At 48.8% G+C, this 27,043-nt stretch overlaps 1 protein-coding gene across 3 annotated transcripts in view; it reads right to left on the reverse strand.

Annotated features, from left to right (window-relative positions):
• The window catches only part of KANK4 (KN motif and ankyrin repeat domains 4), a 68,257-nt gene that overhangs the window by 12,940 nt on the left and 28,274 nt on the right, over nucleotides 1-27,043 (reverse strand). The window contains exons 2-8 of one of the 3 annotated variants that reach the window (XM_082687822.1): nucleotides 21,168-21,225; nucleotides 19,031-19,117; nucleotides 10,964-12,901; nucleotides 9,606-9,717; nucleotides 6,620-6,838; nucleotides 5,013-5,100; nucleotides 2,215-2,434 (exon numbers count right to left, since the gene is read on the reverse strand). In XM_082687822.1, coding sequence (XP_082543948.1) covers nucleotides 2,215-2,434; nucleotides 5,013-5,100; nucleotides 6,620-6,838; nucleotides 9,606-9,717; nucleotides 10,964-12,901; nucleotides 19,031-19,046 — 2,593 coding nt within the window. In that variant the 5' untranslated portion in view covers nucleotides 19,047-19,117; nucleotides 21,168-21,225. Of the gene's footprint in view, nucleotides 1-2,214; nucleotides 2,435-5,012; nucleotides 5,101-6,619; nucleotides 6,839-9,605; nucleotides 9,718-10,963; nucleotides 12,902-19,030; nucleotides 19,118-21,167; nucleotides 21,226-24,466; nucleotides 24,580-27,043 lie in introns of those variants that run through there. The other 2 variants (XM_082687823.1, XM_082687821.1) reach the window with 2 other exon arrangements.

Below are 27,043 nucleotides of genomic sequence, written 5' to 3' on the forward strand. Positions count from 1 at the left end.
GGGCTACTTATAAGTTCTGTCCTTGGGTAAAAAACCAATATTGGTTTGACATTCCCTCCACCCCACCTCAAACAGTTTTCCAGAAATGTGCCATTGCGATGCCAGGATGCCAATGGATATATTAAAAAAAAAAATTAATTCTGACCACTGTCGTGACTGGTGGGGCTATGAAAGCGGATTACAGCCCCATGCACAGCCTCACAGCTCAGCCCTGAAGAAGAGGGGAATGAATATCTGCATTGCCTTCCTATTGATTTTTTTATTTTTACTTCAGGACTATTTTACATTTGCTTTTAGGAGACATAAACAATCCTCAGGTTACACTTCTCTTTACTCTCTTCAGAAACATGACTTATGACTCAGTAGGGTAAGGACTGACTTCTCCTCAGGGACTCAGAAAAGGGGCTGAGGACCCCAGGCTTCCGAAGCAGATTCTCCTGAGCGCACACCAGGGAGGGAGCCAACCCTTGGTTGGGGGGGGGTGGGTGGCGGGAAAACACTCTTGACTGAGCCCATCCAGCTCCGCAAGCGTTCTCCTCTGCAGCGGTGTTCTGGCAAAATAAAGGACAGATCACAAAGGACTAAGGCGGTGGAGGTGCACCCGCTGGGCTGTGTACTCAGTCATGATGAGTCACCTCTGTGCAGCCCCTTACAGTGTGTAAAGTGCTTTCTGGATGCCTCACAGCTGCAAGCCTGGGTTTCAGAGGGTGACCGATATGCCCTCCTCAACAAGCCGCCTACAGCGAGGGAAAAGAATGGAACGTTCTGCCCATTCTTTGCTCCCCTTCATATTCTGTGCTTATGGCTATTTCAGCTCTATCAGTATGATAAACAGAAAGCTTCCAGATCACTTTAGGGTTGAGGAGAACCGAATGGATTCTCCGTTGACACCAGCAGAAATGTGTAACAGCCAAAGCTTAGGTCGTCTGCTCTTTGGCCTGGCCTGGGCCACCTGGAGAACTTCTAACAGGCTGCAGTGTGAACTACTTCAAGGTGAGGCTCTGCATTTCCAATCTTTGGATTCTTTATGCACAGAACACAGAATACAGGTATGCTCCATTTAATAATGTGCCTTTTATGATGTCCCTGATTCCATGAAGAACTCAAATCTAGCACAATTGGCTCAGAGTTGTGACTTTATCTTCCTCTGATGCTGTGGAAAGCAGAAAGAATTTTAGGCTGTCATTAGGTATATCATCTTTCCATTCAGGTAAAAAGCCCTCAAGGCTGCTTAAGGGAATTTGGAAAAATGGAATGATCAGAAGGAACCTGGCCTGAGAAAGGCTTCAGCAGAAGGGGTTGGGATAGAAAGGGAATGCAGCAGCCCTAAGGAGGGAATGAGCTTGGTGAGCCAGAGGCCATGTGACTGGAGTGGGGGAAAGGAGGATGCACGGTGATGACCGAGGTAGCAAATGCAGGTGGGGGCCAGGCCGTCTGGGATTCCTGAAGGCCAGGCTGAGGAAGCTGCCTTTCATTCTTCCAGCAGTGGAAAGCCATGGAAGGCATTTAAGCCAAGGTGGGTAAGATCCAAGTTGGGGGAAAGCTGTTGGATCTGGAATGTGGACTTCCTGATGCCCATGTAAACCCCTCCTTCGGCCTCCTAAATAAAGGTTACAGATCTAGCATGTGCTCCAATTTCCGGATGCACAGAACAGGAAGAACAAACCAATGGTATCAACTTTAAACCCCAGCAACACACTGAGTCATTGCCGTGATCTCGGAATCACGCAAAATTCTGTTGACTTTTCTGAGCGTCACTTTCATCATCTTAGAATAGGGATAATCATCCCTATTAACAGGAGTTATGAGGATTAAATGAGATCTCATATGCCAAGTGCATAATGAGATATCTAAGGATATCATTTGGGGTTTTATAAGTACCCTCCTAGGGTCTCCCTCATACAACCTTCCTAAACTCATAGATGCCATTGGGCCTGGACCCGCCTTCAGCCAGCCCCATCGGCCACCTGTCCACACCATCACTCCTGGGCTGTGTCATGTTGTCCCACACAGCAACATGAGGATAATAATACCTCTATCACAAGAGTGTTGTGAAGAATGGGTGACATCACTAAAGGCACGGCGGTCTTAGTCCAGCTCCTGGAATACAGGAGGAACTCAGGACAGTGAAGAACCTTGGTGCAGGAAGGAAGTAGGTACCAAAATGGCCCTTCACGGAGGGACCCAGGCTTAGCAGACGCAACCATTTCTGACCTGTCTCCAGTAGCAGCTTCACGACAGAAAAGTTGGAGTGGGATACGCTGTAGTGAAGGGCCGTGTTCCCGTTGCCATCAGCCAAGTTCACCAGCAGCTTCAGGAAGTGTGGGGACAGGGGCTGGACCCCACGGAGGTAGGCAGCCACCACGGCAGGGCTGGACGACTTCCGGCTGGAGACGCGGAACCACTCTTGACGGATGGTGTTCAAGCTCAGCCTCTGAAATACCAACAGAGTTCAATTCTAGGAGGTCACCTGGCCTGGGGTGCTTGAGCTGGGCCGCTAGTTTCCATGGGAGAAGGCAGCTTTGGATGCTTTACCTCTGTTCCCTCAGCTCCCTCTAACTCCGTGTGACCTACTCCTGGAAGATCAGAGCTAGGGCAGGTGGGGGGTGGTTTGAACCTGTGCAGTCAGCCCCCACCTGATGTAGGAGGAGGTCTGGGAGAGCAAACTAACCAGTGACAAAGTGCAGGGGACAGTTTGAATCTTCTGTGAGTTTAGATCACACCCCTGTATGCACAGGATAACCAAGCCCCTGTCTCTCACACACATACAGCCAGCCTACACTGACCTTAGCCTGGTTCCTACCAGGACTTTTGTGTGTTTTTAATAGGCATAGCTAGCAGGCCACAACATTTTACTAATGGGGAAGACGCATGCGAAAGCTAAGATAAACAACAAGCCCAATTTATGCTAGAATTAAAAGCCAAACAGCTGGGTTTGAATTATTTTTGGCTTTTAAGCTTTGCTAGGACCTTCAGAGAAAACGGTTTAACAACCCATGGCAGGACCTCACTATCTGTAGTGTACAGCTCCTTTGGAACCATGGAGGAGGAGAGTTCCAGAGCTAATGACATCAATTCTGTGTGTTACATGACCTATGTGTTTAAAATAGAACATGCTTAAGTTACTTATCTGAAGGGGAGGAGAAACCATGGGGATGTGATTTCATAGTTATTCTGGAAATGAACTGGGTTTGGGGTCCAGACTAAGCTGTGTGACCTTGGAACTCACAGAGTCTTTATGAACCTTACTTGTCTCATCTGCAAAATGGGGATGAAATAGGACTGGGTCCCTAACCTCCCGTGGCTCGACAGAATGAGGTCCTTGTACAGCCTGCTTTGTCTCTCAGGTGGGGTGAGGGTAGGGGGTACTTTAATCCTAATACAGGTGTCGTGTCAGGTTTGCACATCCTCTATCGCTTTTCTTTTTTTTTTAATTTTAAGATTTTTAAAAAAAGATTTTATTTATTTATTTGACAGACAGAGATCACAAGTAGGCAGAGAGGCAGGCAGAGAGAGGAGGAAGCAGGCTCCCTGCTGAGCAGAGAGCCCGATGCGGGACTTGATCCCAGGACCCTGGGCTTTAACCCACTGAGCCAACCAGGTGCCCCTAAGGTTATTGTTAAGTAAACTCTACACCCAACTTGGGACTTGAACTCATGACCATGAGATCGAGTCGCATGCTCTACCAACTGAGCCAGCCAGACACCCCTCCCCTATCACTTTTCTAGGCAGAAACAGTGGAACCTTTCATGGCTGAAACACTTTTTATATACCAGAATATCTCCCTCTCCTGTGGAATTGTCAGGAGACTCTGGAGAAAGATCCTAATATTAAGGAACATACAGCTTAGTTCTGTAATTCATTTAAAATTAAGTAACAGGAGTTTCAATCAACATTCGCATCACATACTGTTTTTTTTGTTGTTGTTGTTGTTTGTTTGTTTAAACAATCTGGCAACTGTTGTTTGCAAAATCAGCTAAGATAAAATAATGAAAATAGGTTGGGCTGAATCAATCATTTTTTTTACCCCTAAGGCCCTTCTGTGAAGGAAAACAAAGGGGCTTTAAAAATGCTCACAGGCTGTTACATGTCAGGGCCTACCAGTTGGCTCTCCTGACTTGGGAATATGTGTCTGTGCCAGGATTTCTTGAATAAAAGTAAAACCTAATGGCTACATGTTTAATTCCCTGTGGGCCATGAAGGTGTTAAGAAGCAAGCAAATTTTTTTTTTCTTTTTTTGCTTTTGGTCACTTGACCCATAGGTTCATGTCAAGAAACACAATAAAGGGATGCGTGGGTGGCTCAGTCAGTTAAGCATCTGCCTTCGGCTCAGGTCACGAACTCAGGGTCCTGGGATGGAGTCCTGCACCGGGCTGCTTGCTCAGTGGGGAGCCTGCTTCCCGCTCTGCCTGTTGCTCCCCCTGCTTGTGCTCTCTCTCTTTGTTTCTCTCTCTCTGACAAATAAATGAATAAATCAGTAAAAACTACAGAATTAAATACCAGGGCTTGAGGGTAATGAAGACATGCTGCCCACCACCCACCTTCATTTTATTAATGAGGACACAAGCTCTGAGCCACGAAATGACTTGCTCAGTATCTCACCGACAGCTGTCCTGGGACTAGAACCCCCGGTTCCTGCGCCACGTGCTCCTCACTCCGACCACAGTTCTCCCCAATCATGAGGCAATTTTGAGCCCAAGCCACACAAGGGCTGGTTTGGTTTTGAAGCCACACACAGTTTTATGCTGGATGTTCAAGGGTGATGCCTGGGAACGTTCCGCGGTGCCTCAGAGCACCGGGCTGCTCCCTGGTGCATCAGCATCCGGTCCCGTCTCCTGGCATCATTATCCTCACACCGGCAGCGGAGTTTGGGCAAAGGAGAGCACCCTGGGGGAAAGGGATTCCGTGCACACGCACACAGCTGCCTCAGGCAAGGGACCAAAGTCACCCAGTTGGAACTAAGAGCTTAAACGGTAGGGACATCCTTCCATGACAATGAAAAATCACAGTACCAAGAGTTGGTCGTTGGTGGCCCCAGTTTCTGGCAGATGTTGGCTCAATGCCCGGCATGCGTTGAGGAATTCTTCTGAAGGTTTATATCTAAGGGAAAAACATATATATATGTATATATAATCAGTCTCCATATTAATATAAAAGAAAGTAATCCCCTAGCTTGACTTTGCTTCTCAGCAGCTGAAACACCCTCACTGGGCCACCTCCCAGGCAAGGCGCATCCCGCTGAATTCAGCCTCCTGTCAGTGAGGCTTGGCCTCTGAACCCTGCTGAGGAGTGAGTCAAGCACATTGCCCTTTTTATCCTGCTGTTTTCAGGAGGCAGGAGCAGATCACCAAAGCATTCTGGGGGCCGTGAGACTAACAGCAATTCCTGACATGCTGGGAAAAGGGAGGGCTGTCTTCCTGACTTTGGGTAAACTATTTTCTGCCTAAGTGACTTGAAAAATCCAGAGAACCCCATCCCTACCAGCAATTTTTTTCAGGTTGTTCTTCCATGAAGGATACCATCAACGTGAACAGAGTCAGTACAATGAAACTCAGTTAAGCTGGGATGTTCTCAGTGCTGAGCACTCTTCCTGGGTTAGTGGAAGGGCAGACGGACCATCCCAGGGTGGACTTCATGGCACTGGTCACCAGGAAGCTCTGCCTCAGCTTGTCTCTATAGTGCCGCCATGTTGAGCAGCCCTGTGGACCTGTTTACCAGTCAGCCCCCACCCGCTGCTTGTCACTGCCCTAGCTGCTCCGCTGAGGGGGGTGATGTTGGTAATGGGGCTTACTATCCTTATTCCTAACACTTCTCTTTCTTTCTTTCTTTTTGAAGTAGGCTTCATGCCCAGCATGGCACCCAGTGTGGTGCTTGAACTCATGACCCTGAGATCAAGACCTAAGCTGAGGTCAAGAGGCAGATGCTTAACTGACTGAGCCACCCAGGCACCCCTCTACTATTTCTCTCGAGAGCCTGCTCTGTGGCAGGCACTGTGCTAGGCATTTTACATACTTTTTCTCATCCAGTCCCCAGATCAAACCTATCAGGTGGCTGTTACCCACGTATTACAGAAGAGGAAGCTGAGGCAAGTACAGTGGCAGACATGGGATTTGAACCCAAGTGTGTCCAGCCTCAAAGACAGTGCTGCTTTTCATCACGTGACATGACCTCACATCCCTTTAAAAGATGGGGTTATGTCAGCATGGCCAATGGGAGAGGTGAATAAGCATGTAGGTCAGAGTCAGACCAGACCTGGGTCAGAAGCCCCACTTGGCTGTGTCACTTAACTTCTCTAAGCCTCTTTTCCACATCTGTAAAGTGGGGATTATAGTAATTTCTACTGTGCAGGATCATTAAAAGGATTATAGTATATGTAAAGTCCTTCACATTTCCAGGGCTGGGACGATGTTAGCTTTATGTGTACAGCCCCATCTGTGACGTTCTATCCCACGAAGGTGGGACTTAGGTCTATGCCTGGCATCAATTAGAAACTCAGGGAAGACTGGTGAATGGATAGAAAGATGAATGAACAAATGAACAAACAGAATAAAAGGATGAAGAAGTGCCCTTGCTCTTTCCCAGAGGAGCAGGTATCCTCATCTATACCCCTCTGACTCACCTCTCAGCCTTGGGATGGGGGGGTTCTTCCCCAGGCCCACTCTCCTGGCCTGTGGTGCTGCTGCCCTCGGGGAGGCCCTGCCCAGGCTTGCAGGCGGGGTGGGCCTCCTGGCCCCGCCTGTGTTCTGGGCCATCACATTTCTTCTCCGCCTCACTGTCAGACAAGTCTTCTGGGGAGCTGTCCTCGCCGCTGGTCTCCTCGCTTGAGGTGGTCTCGTAGCTGGAGAAGGAGACGAAGGTCACTCATCCTGTGTTTCCTGCCCGGTGCAGGTCAACACAGGTAAGAACCAGGTGGGTTCAGGTAATAATTCCCAACTTGCTAACCACATCCTCCATTCTTTGTATCTGCAGGCCTGGGCGAGGGGACTCCCAGGAGCCTTACATTAGAGAAGGATGTGGTGGAGAGCCGTGGCTCTGACACTGGAGGCCAGTTGGGGAGAAAAGATAATTAAGCTCCTGGAGGCAAATACACAAATAGCCCATGTCCTAATTGGCTGATGCCTTTGGATGACCCAGACAAGCCATCCAAAATTCTCCCAAGAGCATTTGCTTCTGGAATCCTAAGATGTTGTCTAGACAGGGGCCCAGACGTAGGCAAACATCCCCCACCCCTACCCTGAATTCTTGGAGCTGACGTACAGATCTTCACGTCTCTGGGTGATTGTGAAGTTCCCTTTTGCCCCCCTGTTCTAGCCAGGCTCACACCTGACATGGGAGGACCCGTCTGTGACTCCTCCCAGCAGTGTTGCATAGGAAACATGAACAGTAGGGTGCCTGAACCCAGCATCTTGAGCTTCCTGGCTGTGGCCCGTTTCGGCTACTGCTTGCAACGGCAAAAGTGAGGGCATCAGCCCCCTTGTCTTGTGGCCCGCCCTCCCCAGCAGCGATGCTTAGGTTCAATTATGTGTGATTCCACTGAAGTGGCCGACCACAGACCATGGAGTAGATTTATTGATCCTTCTGCTGATGGTCAGTAGGAGACCCCTGATAGAGAATCCTGCAGTTAAGATAAGGATTTCAGACTCTGGGCCCATTGAACACTGCCACAGAGACCAGGGGAGACCAGTGGTCACAGCTTCCACTGAACCCCTTTAGGCTGCTTCTCTGGATGCTGGCCCCAATGTAAGGCCCCCATGCTCACTGGACTTGCAAAGCCAGCCTGCTCCTTGGCATGCTCACATTCTGTCTTGTTTAAACCACAGAGGTTTCTTCTCTGTTGTGCTTGGAGCCACCTTTGGCTTTGGTGACTAAGAGAAGGGGGGGGCGCATATTACATTTACCAAGCAGTTCTTGTCTTACAGTTGCTTCCATGAAAACTTCACCTGGAAGACTATCCAGTCAACAGAAATTTATTGAGGACCTATTGTGTGCCACACACTGTTCTAAAGTCCCTGTCCTAATTGAGCTAATATTCTTGTAGAGAAAAACAGAAAAGAAACATGTACACAATTAGACAGTGATAAGAACAATGAATCAAATAATAAAGGACCATGGAATAGAGTGATGGGAGGAGGGGCTCCATTAATTAGAGCAGAAGTTTTTCACTTTGGCTGCACATTGTAATCACTTGAGGGTGTATAAGTTCCCAATATCCACACAGCACCCCAGACTAATTAAGCCAGAGTTTTCAGAGAGGAGACTCAGGCATTGGTATTTTTAAGGTTCCCTCAGGGTTTCCAAGGTGCAGCCAAGGTTGAGAACCACTGCACTAAAGTGACAAATCCTGAAGAGTATCTGGGACAGGACACTTTCAGGGCGGCAGCGAGACAGATGGAGGGACAGATAACGAATGCAAAGGCCCCACGATGGGCCCCACTTGGCACACTTTAGGGAAGAAAGGTGGGAGTTGTTGGTAGACAGTGGGGCCAGCAATAGCTATGAGATGGACTTCCAGGTTTGGGCATAGTAAGGCACTGCTGAGGGCAGGTAAGCAGGGGAGAGAGAGGACGTGTTTCTGCCGGGTTCACAGAGTCTGACGTTAGTGGGAATGAGCACAGCAATTCTCCTAGAACATCCCATGCCCTTACTTCTGATGTTTTCCTCACAGAGCCTGCAAGAGTGACGTCACTCTTGTTTAACTGGTGTCTCCCTTCTGGTCTGACCCAAACTAGCAGGTGTTTCAACCTCTTGGGCCACCACTGGCTGGGCCTGGTGCCCCTCCTTTGGGCCCACACTCCCTTTTTGACTAGACTTCATCTCAGCATATCGCTCTTTTCCCTTTATTTCTTATCTCTACCCTGTCCAAACTATGAGCTAAAGGCAGGGACCATGATTTAAAAAAAAATTTTTTTTATTTTATTAACATATAATGTATTATTTGTTTCAGGGGTACAGGTCTATGAATTGACAGTCTTGCACAATTCACAGCACTCACCAGAGCACATACCCTCCCCAGTGGGCAGGGACGATGATTTATTGGACTTTTAAATCCCTGACACCTAAAATATTTGTTGGCATTTAATAGATGTTGAATGACTGATTTAGGAAATATTCTAAATCCAATGGTTTACTCTCTAGAATATATAAGGTTTGGTTCATGTTCTGAGTCAACAGACACTGGTTGTTTTTCTTCATTCTAAAAAATGCTGGTTTGGTTTGCAGTAAGTTAGTAAATGGAAGAAAAAAAATTAAATGGATGAAATTTGAAGTTCAACAAATTAAGAGTTTGTCCTGCTTTCAGCGTTGTGGTTCAGATTAAATGTCTTCCATAAAGGGCCCATGTGCTCCCCAAACTCCCAGAAGCCACCTGGAATCCTGGCCTCAGGGACACCAAAGCCAAGACATTCAAAGCACAGGATCCAACAGACCACCACAGCTGGCAAGGAGCCAAACACATGCAAACCCAAGATGGAGTTTTAAAGGGCCGTTAATTCCCTTGAAGAAAAATGAAAACCAGATGCTTCCCCCTAGGAAAAGAGAGCGCTAAGGACAAGAGTGGGATAGGTAGTGTGGAGGGGGGCAGTCTGGGCTTCGCGAGCGATGCTTACCCACCGTTAACCCCAACAAACTGAAGGTTCTTTTTGGTCCCATTACCTCCTGCACGGAAGCCATAGTCTTTCTTTTTCATTATGGATTTAAGGCTGGTCGACGGGGAGATCTCTAGGTAGACACAACATCACAGGTTAGAATGACCGTAGGGATGCCCCAGAAGGCAGCAAACCCAAGACTCTTACTTTGAGGGGAGACAGGCTGAAGGCATGGGAGGGGGTAGAAAGGGATGGAGACTAGATAACGTAAATCAAAGGTGCTGAAGGTCTTTGAGGAGGCCCGGCCTTCTGGTCAACACCAGCCCAACGGTCCCCGTTCACAAGCCCCTCTGTGTGTGGATGACGGAGTGGAGTTCCAGGAGCACTCTTCCAGAAGAGCCGTGATCTGAGGCTCAGACTTGCTCAGTGAACGGCAGGACAGGCACAGAACCCGCTTCACAGGACTCCTGTTCCCACGCCCACCTCTGCCCGAGGGCAGCTCTGCAGACTTTCCTGGCGTATGTGCCACTTGTGCCCTGGGACGTGGGGTAGGCATGGCAGACGCGTGAGCAACAGCACGTCTCTTTTGCTGTGCTCAAAGGTACGGGAGGCATTTTCCAGCGGGCAAGACTGGAACTAGCACCGAAATAAAAAACCAGCCCATTCGTGATCTGCAGTAGGAAGCAGACTTGCACGGTGCTTGTTGAGCAAAGCAGAATATGGTTCCACTTTACTCAACAGAAAAGAGTGTGCAATCTGTTACAAGAGAAGTGCTGCTCAGCCCAAGGGTCGACTTCCACATGTAGCATTCAGTCTCTCTTACACACACACACACACACACACACACACACACACACACACAGAGAAAATATTCAGTAAATTGTTTCTGAGCTCAAAGTAATGTTCCTCCAAAACCAGGCTAGAGCAAACGTCTAATGTGCAAGAACCAGAGAGGACCATGGGAAGGAGCCCAGGAAAGAATGAAGGGAGGCTAAGGTCTGGAGCCCACACAGCCAGGGCTGTTCTTGCCCTAGACATTGCCTTTGCACATCGCAAGTCAGAGACGGGTCCACCCCACCCCAAGTGGACATGGGCTGCAGACATGGTAAGTGAGTGGGGACTGAATTTCAGCACCCGTGTGCCTTCCTGGCTGGTTTCTTTGTGCCCTGTGCTATCTGTGCCCACTGTCTGTGGCAGCCCTACCATCCCAGCCTTCCAGGACAAGGGTAGGGACACAGCCCCCTGCTGTGTTTTTCCCACTGGGTTCCTGGAGGTGTGTGAACCTTTTGAAAAATACACGCATGCAATTCAAATCTTTTTTCCCTTTGAGTCATCAGGTAAAAGAGAAGTGGCTCCCTGTCTTGGGCACCAGTATTTACCCATCGGCGGGGAGGTAGGGGGGTCGGGGGGCTCCCTCTGGGGCGGGGCGTGGGCCGAGTAGGCAGACAGCAGCAGGTTCAGGGAGCTCAGCAGCTGGCTCTGGATGCTGCTGAGCTTGGAGGCAGGCTGCTTGATGGCGCTGGCCAGCTCGGGGTACCCGTGTTCCAGGCAGCTCCACTGCTCCTGAAGGAGTTCCTGGATCTTCTTAACGTACTGGCCAATAGTGGCATCTGTGGGCGAGCTTGGTGGCCTCCCCGGGCGCTCCTTCCCTGGCAGCTCTGAACTGGCCTCCTCTCGCCCTGCTGGGGGCGACTTTCGGTCGCTGCTCCACGAAGAGCCTCCTGACACCCTGCCCAGACCCTCGGCTCCCACCTGTGGGCTTCCCTCCTGCTCAGAGCCTGCTTCTTCAATCCTCAGCTCCATGGAGAGGCAGCTGGGTATAGAGGGGGTGAGGACCACCTCGGGTCCTTGCGGCAGTGACAGCTGTGGTGGTGGCACGAATTCTCCTGGGCTCCGATCCCCCCGTTTGTGGCTGGTCTGCCCCCCTGAGAGGCCATTCTCCTCTCCTCCAGCCCTCCAGCTTTCAGAGCCTGTGCTGCCCAGAAGGTTGACCCCGATGCTCTTGTCACACGACTCCCTGGTCAAGAGTCCATGGAGGGGGTCAGTGTTGACCATGGCGTCAGTCTGGCCCTGAGAGTCTCTGGTGTTCTCGTGGCTAAGCTCTTCTGCCAGTCGAGCTACAGTGCGCTCTAGTTCTTGAATCCTCTGTCCTCTGGCCTTGACTTCCTCCTCCTGCTGCTGGAGGGCAGCTCTGACCTGGGCCAGTTCCTCAGTTCTTCCAGACAGCTCACCCTCGAGGGCAGAGAGCCGCTGCTTCAGGCTGGAGATGCTTCCGGGATCCAACGCGGGGAGGCCCAGGCTTTCCTCTGTGACCCGGACGCCAATGCTTCTCACATCGATCTCCACAGGTGGTGGGGGTGGGATCTCGCTGATGTTGAGCTCGATTTCTTCTAGGGGGAACTCATTCTCAGGGATGGGTGACGGCAGGGGTGGGGGACTGGGTGTCGGGGAGCCAGGGGTGGCCACCACCTCCGCTTCTCTGGTTTTGTGTTCGTCGTCTTCATCCTCTAGAACGACAAGTGCATCCTGGGATGAGAAGGGAGGGCTCGGGAGAGAGAGGTGATTTGGAGCCTCCTCTTCATCTTCGTCCTCTGGAGGCTCAGTGCCCTCCTGCACCAGCTCTGGAATCCCCGGCACCAGGTCCCCAAACTCTCTGACTCTGGGTTGGATTGTTGCTCGTGGAGTAGAGCTCTGAAAACCTGTAAATGCCTCTGCAGGGCCGAAGGCGCCATCACAGACACTGCCTTCACCCTGAAGTGGAGGGAGGGCTGGAGGTGTGGGGGGCCCTGAGTTTAGGCTCGAGTCCTCTGATGCCCTGTTCTGGAGCAGTGTGGCTGGCATGCTGGATGCTCTCAGGAGCTGGGGCCGTCCACCCCCGGGGGCCGGCTCCGCCTCCCTGGCACAGGCAGCCTCCAAATGTCTGGCCGTCTCCGCCAGCAGGGCCTTCCGGTGGTAGCTCACCTCACTGCCGCTGGCGGAGGCTTGCAGGTGTTCACCCAGTGGCAGCGATTGGGCTCGCTCCTCTGTCCCCAGCGACACCTTCCTCGGCACTGCTGGGGACCAGTTTTGGTGGGGAAGAGCGGCATGGGGGCGAGCCCTGCTGTCGGGAAGGCTGAAGTTTCGAGGCAAAGTGCTGAACTTGGCCTGCTTGGCCCTTCTGTGGATAGGAATCCTTCTGATGGTGTTTCCCTTCTCAATGTCATCCACGTACTTGAGGAAGTCCAGGTCCAGATGAAAGCCATATGGGGTCTCCACAGAGTAGGGGTGGCTCTTTGGAGGGCCCTTCTCTTCATCCCCCTGAGAGGACGGGTCTTTGGCTGGCAGACATGTAAAAAAGAAGCACAATGTTAATACGAATTATGGGTGGTGAGGCCTAATGTGTGTCATGTAGACTTTAACGCTCTCACGCGAGACTTCTCTTCTATGTCCCAGCATCTAAATTAAGCTGAGATGCTCACAGTGTTCCGGCCATGCTGAGAATCCAGGTTATTAAATCAATGTGTACTTAGCCAATGTCTGCAAGGAAATAGGTAGAGGAAATAGTTTCCAATTTGCAGTATTCATCTCAGTTATTGCTGCGGAATTTGCCGGCAGGCCAGCAAGATAAAATAGTCTCGTACTGTTTTTCTGGTTTTGAGTCATGTAATTGCTGAACTGAAGCAGCCAGGCACCTGTCAGATCGGGGTACTAATTGGCAATTATGAACATTGAGGATTTGGAAGGATAAGGTACACAACTGCCTCAACATTAAGACCCAACCTCGCATTATTCAGATGGATACTAGGAAATCTTGCTGAAGCCAGACATAACAAGGAGTTCTGCCTTCTGCATTATGTAAGTGTCCTCATCCCGGTGAGCTTTCAGGCACGTGAAGATCAGAGACATGCGCAGCCCATGCTCTTTTCCACGCTGCGGAGTGCTTACCACGAACTTCACTTTCAAAAACTCGTGTCAAGTGAGGAAATACCACATTCTTCAAAGACTGGATAAAAGGTGGTAAAGGACACAGGCCATGTAAAAGGGACACTGGCCTACATCTTCCAAGAGAGGTGGGACTCATGACTTCTCAGGGCAGCACAGACTGTCAGGGGACATTGCAGTGAGAAAGCTCCCCATCACCCCTAAGGCACCATTGGTTCTCTTGACTGCCGTAGAGAACACTGAGGACAAGTCAGTCCTTCAACTGAATCCATAAGGACTTTTCTCCACGTAGCCTCTTCTTCAGGTTAAACAGTCTGTTCTCATGTAGTCATCCTACATGAGGACTCTGTGTGACATTCTGCTAACTGTGTCCCAAAAATGCTTAGCTCAGGAGAGCACATTCGTGGGCAGCACAGAGATCGAGAATGCACATTCAAAAGCCTGGTCTGTATTTTGGTTGTTGGGGAAATTACTTAGCTTCCCTGTGTCTCATCATCTATAGAATGGCAATACTAACAGCAAGGTGAGATCCTTGTGAGAGCTGATTAATTTATACATAGAGAGTGCTTTGAACAATGATGAAAATCCAATGTAGACTCAATATTGTAATTATTATCTTTGTGGAAACACAAAATATAGAGAACCGAAGCCCCACTGTGGAAACACAAAATACAGAAAACCAAAGCCCCACAATGGAAGCTGGTTTGCCCAGGCACACAGTAGGGGCTCCACAAATTCTCTGTGACTTGACTGATTGCTTGGTTCTAAGGGTCATGAGCCCTGGGGGCAAAATTACAAAATAGTATTAATTCAATGTGCTTACTTCAACCACTGTTTTTTGTGCACCTCTGTGTTGGTTGCTAAGCTAGATCCTAAGGACACAAAGATAAATCAGGCACAGCCCTGCCCTCAAAAAATGTACAGTCAAGTAGGAGAAACACCAGTAGGTACAACATGGTGTGCCAAGGATCCTAACAGATACATGCCCAAAAGACAGCCTTCCTGACTTACTTTCCCAATTTCTTTAGGAGGTTAATTGTGCCTTGGGAGGAGAGGGATGACTTCACAAAGTGACTTAAGATTGGGCATAAGATGAATGAAGAAGAATTTGCCCAAACAAGAGGGCGAAAGACATTGTACTGTTTGTGCCCAAGATGGCCACCATCACTTCCCACCCTCTCTGTACAGGCAAGGGAATCCCACACTGAGAGGTGGAGTCTATTTCTCCACCCCTTTGAATCTGAGCTGGCCTGTGACTTCTTTGACCACTAATAAGGTAGAAATGATGCTGAGAGAATTCCAAGGCTAGATCCTAAGCCAGTAAGTTAGAAGCCACTCAGTAGAAGGTCAGATGTATGAAGCTCACCTTCCTGAGACTGCACTGTGAGGAAGCCCAACAGTCCCATAGAGAGGTGATATGGAAAGAGGTAGAGAGCTGCTTTGCCAGCCCAAGCTGCTCCAGCCATCCTAGCCCAGCTGCCAGGCATGAGCCTTCAGATGGCTCTGGCCTCAGCCCTCATCTGATTTTAGTGACAGGAGGGACTCAAGCGAGAGTCACGCAGCTAAGCTGTGTTAGTCATACATTTTTGTTTTCAGCCACTGAGTTTTGGGGTGTTTGTAATGCAGCAGTAAATAGCCAGGATAGATTCTAGCTACACATCAGAGAATGTGCAAAGGCACGGGGGTATGAAATCCCACAGTATCCTGGGGTTCCGTAAGTACGGGTGATGTGGCCAGGGACAAATGAGGCTCCAAGTGTGGTAGAGAAGGGTAAACAGGAGGAGATAGTTGGAAAGGTCAGCAAGAACCAGGTCATGGGCTGCTTGCATGCACACCAACAAAGCCTTGACTCTACTTTCCAGGTAATCAGTGCTGGTGTCACCAAGAGTGTCCTTACAGAGGACTGGAAGGAGAACAAACCCAAGGCCCTGAGACCAGCTGAGAGCTTGCTGACATGCTCCAGGTAGGAAAAGCTAAAGGCAATGAAGGGAAAGGGACAAGTTAAAGAAAAGCTGCAAATGATGGTGCTCCCTGGGCGGTAGCTTCTTGGGGCTGCTTTTCCCCTAAAGGTGCTGGCGCACTAGGCCTGAGCCCTTCTTCTCTCTCGCCTGTTAGATCCCTCCTTTCAGTCAGTGCCATGCGCTGTCAGGTGGCCCTCTGTGCTTAGAGAAGTACAGTTATCTCCAAAGAACTAAACAAAGCCAGCCAGACCCTTGCAGTCTGACATTGTGTCCACTGACACAGTCAAGCCTACCGGGCTCAATGCTCAATAAAGCCATGGGGCCTGTGGGCAGTTATGTCACCACCACAGCAGGGGACAACCCAAGGGACTGTCCTCACTGGGTTCAACTGGTACTGTGCCAGGGACCTGAACTTCAGGCAGTAATGAGTGACGATTTCTCGAGCCCCCCAAAAAGACCAAATAAGTTCCCATTCACCCACACCAATTTTTTTTCACCAACCTGCTTTCCCCCAAAGAGGCACACTGGTCATTTCCATAAATGAGAGCTATTGCTCTCTGTTAAATTTCCAGGCTACGCCCAGCTGTCCTCTTAGGCCTCCTGGTCGACTCAGCAGCCTCCTGGATTACAGGGACAGGCCAAATCAGAGAGCAGATATTTGTTTAAAGTTAAGTAGAGAGCAGATTTATGACCCGAAGGCAAAGAACTCTCCTGAAGGAGAAGCTGCATTATTTATCTGCTTATTGCCTCAAATCAGTTGAGGCTGATTTACCCAGTGGCCTCTGGGAGCAGGTCCAGAGCACAAATACAAGAATAGCATCAAATAAGAAAGAACAGATTCAAAGGCAAAATCTTCCACAAGGGAGACTGAAGGAAACCAAAGGAGTCTGTGAGACGGAGCGCTATCCAGGATGATGGTTTTCATAGGTGCTTTTTCCTAAGCTAGTACGATGGGGTCTCTCTCTCTCTCTCTCTCACATACACACACACACACACACACACACACACACACACACACACACACACAGAGCTGCTCTACCTACTATCCACCACTGTGTTCCTTCTCTTCCTCCCAGTTAGAAGGAATGTTGGACCTTGAACGAGGGAGATGGTCTGATATGCCAGCAGACCTGTGCTCCCCTCTGGCTCCGCTCCTCTCAATTCTACCTGGTGACAGGTAGGAAGGAGCTCAGAATTCCGGGCGTTGGGCCAGGGCAAAAATTAATTAAAAGGGCTGTTTCTGCTCAAAATGAGCTGCTGATCGGATAAACAGACACATGGCCACACTGGCTGGATTTGAATCTTGGCTTTCTCATTTCCTACTTCTGTGATTCTGAGCAAATTATTGAATTTCCCTATGCCTCAGTTTCTCCATCTGTAGCATGCTGATGATAATACCTAACTGACAGGATTGCTGTGGTTGTTAGCATGAATGTGATAGGGAGGACATGGCACAGGCACTCAAGAAAGGTAAGATGGGCTTGTTCTAAGTGTGGCCGGTGGGGGGACTCGCTGAGGATGAGCTCGTTCCCTGGAATATTTAGCTCTCATGTTAGAATGACAGCCTCGGGGCTCCTGGATGGCTTAGTCATTAAGCGTGTGCCTTCGGTTCAGGTCATGATCCCAGGGTCCTGGGATTGAGCCCCGCATTGGATCCCCACTCTGCTGGAAGCCTGCTTCACCCTCTCCCACTCCCCGTGCTTGTGTTCCCTCTTGCTGTCTCTCTCTCTCCATCAAATAAATAAATAAAATCTTTAAAAAAAAAATGATAGCCTCAGGAATCCGAGAAGATAATTCTGGAGGAACTGGGAAAATGAGTCAGGGGAGAAGAAGAAAGTAAGATAACACAGGCTCAGAGCTACCTAGGATTCCCTACAGAGTCTTGGTCCGCAAGGATGCCAGGTAACTAGACCCTTGGAAATGACCTGCAAAGGCAGTCATGAGCCTAAGACTCACACACAGATGCAAGAAAGGGAAGTAGAAGGGGCCAGTGGAAGGAAGGAGATGCCACGGTGATTACCTTGAGGAAACCTGTGAAATTCAGCAGGCGAGCTAATGAATCAGAGGTATTTAATGTGAGAAAGAAAGTCCAAAAGCCTACATTTGGTTTCTGAAGGAAACAGAAAAAAACAGGAATATAGAGAAAGTGGCCACAAACACAGTCGGAAGGAAGGGGAATTTAATGAGCCTCTTCAGAGGCCAAGGCAGTCATGGAAGCTTTTCTCTCTCCTGCCTTTATTTCACGAGGCGGTGCTGCCCGAAGGGAGGGGTACCTATCTTGAGCTAGTTGTGGGTAATCACGTGGAGGAGCACAGCAATGCTGAGGTTGCTGAGCAGGGACAAATGAGGCTGGCAGGAATGACAGGCCCCTGGGGCATGAAAGGAATTAGCTGGTGTTCGGTGGGACACTTCCATGAAAAGGCAGCTCTCTGGGGAGAAAGGCAGACTCTCAAAATATACAGAACTACATTTGGAAAGAGGGAAGGGGCAGGGCTGGGCTGCTGTCTGGTCCCTGAGTGCTGGGCTTGGTGAAGGGCCATGTGGTTCAGGGGGATTACAGGCACTCCTGTTTCCCTGACATAAGTCAGAAGATTGGGGGCAGGGTGGGTGTGTGGGGGGGTCCCTGTCTGCCTCAGTCAGTGAAGCCTGCAACACTTGATGTCAAGGTTATGGGTTTGAGCCCTATCTTGGGTGTAGAGATTACTTAAAAATAAAACTTTAACATAGAAGAAGAAGAGGAAATCAGGAGATCAGGGTCTAGTCTATGACCTTCAGCAAGTTTCCTGGGCAGGGAATGAGGGGAATATTTGTGAAAACAGTTGTTGTTGTGTTACATAGTTATTACTCAACAACTTTGAACCCTCTGCTACCGTGGGAATAGACTCCAGCTAACCTGCTGGGTGATGAGAAACACATGGCCAATCACCACCTGTGCCTGGGTGACATGGAGTCGGCCAACAGACATGTAAGTGTGGCCGTTCTACACCATCCAGCCAGGTCGCCCAGAAGACCACAAACTCATGAAGAGGCCCAGCAAATATCAGCCAGACTGGCCCAGACCAGAAAAATGGCCCAGACAACCCACAGAATCTTTCCAGAAATGGTAAATGTCTTGAAGTCTATCAATTTTTGAGTGGTTTGTTGCACAGCAAAGCTAACTGATACATTGGGAGACCGAGGCTCAGAGGAGTAAATAACAGGGAGAGTCACCCAGATATACATGGAGGCTCTTAGACCATATTGTGTCTCTCTCAGACCTCAAGCTCCTCATCCTTAAAATTAGAGTAGTGAGTGAGAGCATCCTGCTCCCTTCTTGATGCTTGGAAGAGACGAGAAAACTGTCTAGTGATTACAGCAGTCTGACATAACCACAAGGCTTCATTCGTATCCTATACTACTTCTCTTGTTCATACCCGAAATACGCAGTTTGGGTCTCCTGGCACTATCTGTACAGGGAATGTCTTTTGTGAGCCTCCCTTACGCTGTTTCTAGGATCTGTAGTAGCAATCCCTTTGCAACCCAAGGGCTCCCTTTAGACCAGGTTATACAGGGCAGCCTGCCTACCATCTGTCTTCTCCATCTTAGGGATGCAGACTGTCAGTCTCTCAGGCACTCTTCATCCGATAAGTCTGTACAACCCACTGAAGAGCCCTGAAAGAAAGAAGGACAGTTAGCATAAATAGGGAGGCAGTATCATCGCAAAGAACTCCCATCCCTGTCTTCCTCTCAGGGTTGCCCAGGAGCTCCACATTCCTCCTAGCGTATGTCCAATCCTGGGCATGTCTTCAAAGGATGTTAGCGATGGTCAACATCAAAGGGAGGATTTGGCCCAGTCCCCTCACCTGGCAGATGGAAGAAACTGAGGCTAGAGGTTAACTGGTCTGTGCAGGGCCTCTCAGCATTCTAGTGAAGGGGGTAGAGCCGGCTCCAGAGCTCTGCCAACTAGCAGAGTACTCCTTCCACAACATCAAAAGCTGTAATCTACTCCCCTCCATCACGGTGAAAGAATTCTAATCCATTTTGGGGGAAGAAACTGGAATCAGAATACCTCTAAATGATCTGTGACATCCCAGTCAGATGCAAAACAGGCGTGAGATCATTCCAAGTACCGAGGAGGCACTGATACTTAGAGGTGATGTCTAACCTTGGGTAGGGCAGGGCAAGTTCAAGCTCGGTGCTCCAAAGATATCAGGAACTATTCAAGCAGAAGACTGTCCTGACTGAATTAGGATACCTTGAGGTCTGATCATAAATTCTCCCCAAAGTTCTAATCCCAGGACTCTTTCTTCGAATGGTAAACAACCTGGCACCTGCCCCCATTATAATAAATCACCCAGGAAATTGTGTCTTTTTATGATTGTAACTCCACACACATCATAACAGTGAGTTATCTGACACCTCAGCAGTGGACGCAGGGTTGTTTCAGGAATTCCAGTGTGCTTGACAATGAATTTCGGACCAGAGAAGTGTACTGGGGAGAAGGGAAGGATTGGGGGAAACTGAGAGTAAGAGATAGATGAGGGGTGGCCTCAACAGCTGGGGATGGAAAAAACAAATAGGTAAACTGGGAAAGACGGCTAAGAAGTATGTGGCCCACCAAACGAGGGGAGGTCTAAAGTTTGCTTGGCAAAAGTTCACGTGGCCTCTCTCTGTGAGCGCTCCAAACCACATTGCGTGCAGCTGCCAAAGGGGCCTTTCCCTCTGCAGGTGTGACAGAGCCTGGAAGGGCAGCCTGGTTTCCAGGTGCAGAGACACTCCTTGCAGAGGTAATGCCAGCACGAAGTACCTCACTTACTTTGGGGGCAACAAGTACTTGAGTTTGGAAACAGCATAGAGCTGGAGTAGAAGGATGGGGCGGGGGGGAGGAGGGCAAGTGTGGCTGCTAAAGAGGCAGCAAGTAGATCTGGAAGGTTCTAACCTGAGGCGAGGGAGGTTCGCCCTTGCTAGAAAGAAAAGGTTCTGAAACCACCTAAGTGTCCTGCGGTGGATGAAAGGGTGAAGAAAGTGTGGTAAATAGATACAATGCAAAACTGTTCAGCCATGACAAAGAAGGAAATCTTGGCTGTTTGTGACAACATGCATGGATCCTGAGAGCTCTGTGCTAAGTGAAATAAGTCAGACAGAGAGAGACTAATACCATATGATCTTACTTGTTGGTAGAATCTAAAAACACCCAATTTCATAGATAAAGAGGACAGACTGGTGGCTGTCAGAGGCAGAGTGTTGTGGGGTGGGTGAAACGGAGGATGGCGGCCAAAAGGTACAAACTTCCAGTCACAGGGATGTAATGAACAGCATGGCGACCGTAGTCAATAATACTGTATTGGATGTTTAAAAGTTGTTAATAGAGTAGATCTTAAAAGTCTTCATCATAAGCGTGAGATATATATATATATAGAGAGAGAGAGAGGGAGAGAGAGAGAATATCATTCAGCCATCAAAAAGAATGACATCTTGCCATTTACAACATGGATGGATCCAGAAGGTATAATGCTAAGTGAAATAAGTCAGTCAGAGAAAGACAAATACCATATGATTTCCCTCATATGTGGAATTTAAGAAACCAAACAAACAAAGGAAAAAAAAAGAGAGAGAAACAAAAAACAGACTCTGAACTATAGAGAACAAACAGATGGTTGCCAGAGGGGAGATGGGTGGGGGGATGGGCAAAATAGATAAAGAGGGGTAAGAGCACACTTACCAGGATGAGTGCTCGGTAATGTTTAGAATTGTTGAATCACTATACGGTACACCTGAAACTAATATAATACTGTATGTTAATTACATGGGAATTTTTAAAAAGTTCTCATCGTAAAAATAGTTTGTAACTAAAAAAAAAAAGGATAGTTTGTATAGTTTGTAACTATGTAACTGTGGTGTCATGTAGTTCATAACTATGGGGACAGATATTAACCAGACTTATCGTGGAAGACATTTCACAATATATACAAATACCAAGTCATTATTTTGCACACCTAAAACCAATTCAATATTGTATGTCAATTATGTCTCTATTATCTCCATTAAAAAATAAGGATAATTAAAAAAAAAGAAGAAGAAGAAGAAAGAAAAGCAAGAGAGGGTTCCCAGGCAGAGGACACTGTGCCTGATAATGCCGCAGGTCAGTAGTCTGCAGTCGGTGGGGGAGCTTCCCAGATGCTGGCGGAAGAAGAGTGAGGACATGAAGCCTAAGCTCGGCCCCTCAGCCTGTCTCCATCATCAGGGTTTCTCCTCTCCCTTCTCCTCCCTTCCTCCTCCTACCCTGTATCATTACTGAGCAACAGGCAGCATTCAGAGCAATTGACATGCTCGAATTCTCCCATGCAATCTTCACCATAACCCCAAGGGGATTATTACGATTGTCCCCAGTTTTCAGATAGGGAGACTGAGGCGGAGAGAGTTTCCAGGCCTGCCAAAGTTACATCACAAGCAGGTGATCGGACCAGGATTTGCCCTCAAGTCTAGCCTACTCCAGTCATGTCCTGGGAAGTGATCTGTAAACATTTGCCCAGCCTGGATGCTGTGACTGATCGGGGTGGGAGAGGGAGGGGGAGCAGGAAGTGTTCTTGACTTTGATGCTTCTCTGCTTCTGCCACAAGTATGTGTAAAACGCCTTCTCGGACAGATAAGGAGAACTACTCTCTTGTAAGGCCTCTTGACCAAAGGTGTGTGTGACCTGCTTCTTCAAGATGGTACATTAAGCCACAGGCTCCTTCTAAGGAAGAGGGGGCCACCTAGGTGCAAGAGGGATCTTTGACACAAACTCACCATCACCTCAGAAAGTTCAGTCACACTTACTGCCTTTGGTTTGAGTTAGGATTCAACCCTTAATGTTGGATCCTAGGGTCAGATAATTATGCCACACATGTTAGGTCAAATTTCACTGAAAAGAACTCTACAGAGGGGCACCTGGATGGTTCAGTCGGTTAAGCGTTGGACTCTTAGTTTCAGCTTGGGTCATGATCTCAGGGTTGTGGGTTCGAGTCCTGCATCAGGCTCTGCATTCAGTGGGGAGTCTGCTTGAAGTCTCTCCCTCGGCTGCCGCCCCAAACTCTCAAATACATAAATAAAATCTTTTTTTTTTTTTTTTTAAGATTTTATTAAAAAAAAAAAGATTTTATTTATTCATTTGATAGACAGAGATCACAAGTAGGCAGAGAGGCAGGAAGAAAGAGAGGATAGAGAGGAAAGGAAGCAGGCTCCCCACTAAGCAGGGCTTGATCCCAGGACCCTGAGATCATGACATGAGCCGAAGGCAGAGGCTTTAACCCACTGAGCCACCCAGGCGCCCCATAAATAAAAAAATCTTTAAAAAAAAAAAAAGAACTCTATGGAGATTTCTAATAGTTCTCTTAGACTTGCTTGAATATTGCTAAAATCAGTCATTTCTGAGGTTACAGAAATTAAGTGGAGCTGACACTCAACGCTCTGAAGAGAGCACAGCAAGCTTCCAAGGAAAGGTCTAGACACAGGAAGGGAAGGAGGGAACTGTCATGCCCATATCCCACCACTGCCAGCCTCACCCACCCCGGCCTCCTCCTGTACTTTGGCTACAATTATGGCCCTGGGGGTGGACATCTTAGAATTGAGCTAAGGGTGTATTTTTTTATGCGATTTGGTGAGTGGAATTGAAGAAAAATTGCCACATCAACACATGCTACTTTGCAATGCAACAGACATGAAAATGAGCTTGGTTGGGCAGAATGCCCCTTTCAAATGGAAATTTGCAACCTTCTGAAGCACTAAAAATTTTGACATAAAGCAATTCATTACTCAGTGCTGTTAAGTTGTATTTGGTATTCAGAACCTTACAATACCCGGTGTTCCGTAATTTTTAATTTGTCGATAACCTATCTAAGGATCAAGAATGCCCAGTTCAGGGGTGCCTGGATGGCTCAGTGGGTTAAGCCTCTGCCTTCAGCTCAGGTCATGATCTCAGGGTCCTGGGATCAAGCCCCACATTAGGCTCTCTGTTCAGTAGGGAACCTGCTTCTTCCTCTCTCTCTCTGCCTGCCTCTCTGCCTACTTGTGATCTCTCTCTGTCAAATAAACAAATAAAATCTTTACCAAAAAAAAAAAAAAAAAAAATCCACCAAAGAGGCAGTTACTCCGAAAGCCCGTGTATAACTATCAGACCACATTAGGAACAGCTCGATTTCCCCCAGTCAGCCCAACTCCTGCAGTGTAGACACCTACACCCTCTCCCTCTCCGCAGTTACTCCTTTTATGATGCCATTTACAATCTCATTCCTAACCTCAAATACAAAGAAACCTTCCTTTACTTAGTCCTGAAACTGAAACCTAGTTCTGTACTTTTCGTCTCTTCAAACCTCTCTTTATTCTGCAATAATAAAAACGCTGTATTTCATCCTAGAACAGGCCACATGCCAAAATAAATAGCACCTTGGATTTCCTTGAAAAGAAAGCTTGGCTCCAAGCACAGCCGTATTGCCACGATAATTCTTGGAGAATTCAACCTTACAAAGTCAAATATTTAGCAAGGTAATGCACGGAACAGCAGCCCGGTCAATCCCTGCACGATCGCTCGCAAAGACAAAGCACTCTTTCCAAAAGAACCCCCCCTCCCCACAAAAAATTACCCGTACCTCTTACAGATCCTGCCAAAATGATGGGCGCTTCCTGTTTCCCCATTCCAGAGCCCCTCGCCTCCCAGTGTAAATGTCCCCTGTGCCGAGAAGCAGGAGGCATCTGTGATGCCGCTTAGCATCTGGAGGGGCTAGAGCCCAGGCACCCAGGAAGGGGAGCTGCACTTCTAAAAAATATTCTGCCTATGGAGTTCTCCAGCCAACTCACTTTCCACAGACCCAGGAAACAAAGAGATAACTCCTTCGCAGTAAATGACACATGAACACAACCTCATTAACTCCGTTCTCACATTTTTCGCCAAGTGTCTGTCATTTTCGCCTGCAATGCAGCAGTGGAATCTGGAGCTTCGTGGAGAAGGGAAAACTGTCGGGAGGAAAACTGTAGCCACATTACCTTGCCTTGGCATCCTCCCCCTGCCATAGCCTGGAGTGAGAGGAGTCAACTCCCTGCGGAAAGCAAGGTGCTGGCTGCTGGACCAGAGCTGACTGCTCGGCTCAGGCTCCGGAGTTCAGCACAGCAGCACTCGCTTCCCAGCTGTTAAAGGATTTGGTCAGGTGATCCGTGACCTTGCTGGAGAAGCAAATACTGACTTCCTTTTCACTCCCGGGAAGAGGGGAGTAGGGTCAGGCAGGAATTCAGTGCTCAATAAGCTGATACCCGATCTTGCAGGAAGAGGAAGAAAGCTCAAATCCTTCATTGGAAAGTTAGTTCCCAGAGCTAATGCCACAGCTAAGACACCGAAACAGCACACACCATCCTCCCGCAACTGCCCCAACTCTGGGAGCTTCTCCGAGGGGTCATAATTAATTTCGCTTTTCCTTCTCTCTCCCTGCAGCTCAGGCGGCTCATTAATACAATTGTTCCTAATGAAGACATGGGAATTGTCCTTCGGATTTGAAACCCTGCAGGGGTGCATCTCTTTCTTCCAGACTCTATTTAGAAACTTCCCCCTCCACCCACCTCCTGGGGTCCCACAACCACGTAAAGCTTCTAAAGCTTCCACAAGCGGTCCGAAGGCTGGCGCCCTGGTCAGTCACTGGAAGTCTATTGGGGCAGAGCAGGAAGATGATACAATGCTCAGTGAGATCCAGACTAGACTGGCAGCTCCGGCTTCCCGCCACTCTAACCAGTCTGATGCCCCACGACCAAAATGCACCCTATTTTAGCAGCAAGAGAAAAGCAAGGAGTTACCTACTATAAGGATCCAGCCCTGGGCAAGTCTCTAACTGCAGCGCAGACCGGTGAGTTCAGAAGGGCAGGTACAGGAGCCAGCCAGAAGGCAGCTGTGGAGGAGGACAGTCTCAGAGTGTCTCAAGCAAGCTCTGGGAAGAGTCGGGGCCAGCTCACTGCAGCCACCACTCTCTCTGGAGCAGAGGCAGGTGGGAGGCTTGTGCTCAAAGGCTCCAAGCTCTCCAAATCCAGCACCATGGCTGGACCTGGGGTAGGTGTGGTCAAAAGGAGCCGGGAGAGCCTCTGGGTTCCTGTATGCAGGCTTAGCAAAAAGAGGATAGGGACCTCATTCCCTTTGCCCTCCCTGAGCCCTCGCCAAATGAGGCTGTCCTGGGAGGTGAAACTCCAACAGTGAGACATGTCAAAGCAGCTCTGACCTTCACAGGCATAGCCTGTCGAGATGTGCTTCAAAGACCAGGGCAGATTCCTGCCTACCCCACACTGCGGTTGATGCGAGAGCTCAGTGTCACCCTGAAATGCTGCCTGTCTTCAGTCCAATACACCTGGAAAGCACTTGACATCCTGCGTCCCCTGTATCCTCAAACCAGTCTGAGGCAGCCAGACGGGGACGAGCCTCTCCATTGTACAGGTGAAGAAAATGAGACAGACACTGTGACTTCTCTTGGCTCACCCAAGAGGGGATATGGATGAAAATGAATATTCTTGGATTAAAATTCTGTGTTCTTCCTACTACACTGGATCACACTCCTTATTTTCCTGGAAAGATTCTAGGGCACCTTGTTCAAGAGGGAGGTCAAGAGACTTCCCAAAGGGCACAGGTAGATATGGGACAGCAGATACACTTTTCTCAACTGCTGAAAGTATTTTTCTGTGTTAACTGAGTTCACAGACCAGATCATTAGAATTTTAAAAAATATATCAGAAATATTCCTTGAACTCTGAGGTTATATGGAAAAATATACCAAAGAGCAAGCTGTTCCTCTGATGGATTAAAATGATCATTGATCATCCTCCCTCCAAACCGGCCAGCAAATGGCTCGAGGCATGTGCTACTTCCCCAGGACCCTGGGAGAAGAAAAGCTCTCCATGTCACCGGGTCCCATGACTTTTCAGCCACCCACTCTTCCCCTCTGGTTCATCTCTGTTTTGGAGACAAGCACTCTGTTTTCCTCTCCCAGGAATAAATTCTTTCTCATCCAATATGGAGATGAGAGGTTTATTTCCAGACCTAATGCTTTTCTTGCAAGACCCAGCATTCTTCCCGGAGCACTGGCCCATTCCTGCCCCTCCTCCAAGCTCCACTCAGCATCTGCTCAAGAGCAGTGGCTAGTCTGACTGTTTCCACGGCTGTCTGCCCTCGACTACAGCGGGTGTCTCTCGAATTCTAATTGCTGCTCTGTGTCTCTGTCCCCGACCGCATCACAGGCTAGATGCCATGTCAGGTGTGTGAAACTGAACTTATCCACAACACTGATGGCTCTAAACACAGGTGACCTTTCCAGATACTTCCTTAAGTACCAGGGGAGCTCATCTGCTTCTCCGGTTGGCCCCAAGTCTCTCATCAGATTAAAAAAGAAGAAGAAGAAGAAAAAAAAAAGACCAGCAGAATGAGGAAAGGAAATACTAGTCCGCCAGCAGTGCCACCAGTCAGGTTGGCTCAGATGCCGGGACAGAAGACCCACAAGGAAAAGAAGACACACACTCTGAACCTCCTAGTCTCCCCTCCTTTCAGACCTCTTCCTGGGGAGAAGGAGTCCCCCCTGAGATGTTGGGACAGAC

The sequence above is a fragment of the Mustela nivalis genome (genome assembly GCF_964662115.1).
Source record: "Mustela nivalis genome assembly, chromosome: 10".
In the NCBI taxonomy this organism is placed as follows: domain Eukaryota; kingdom Metazoa; phylum Chordata; class Mammalia; order Carnivora; family Mustelidae; genus Mustela; species Mustela nivalis.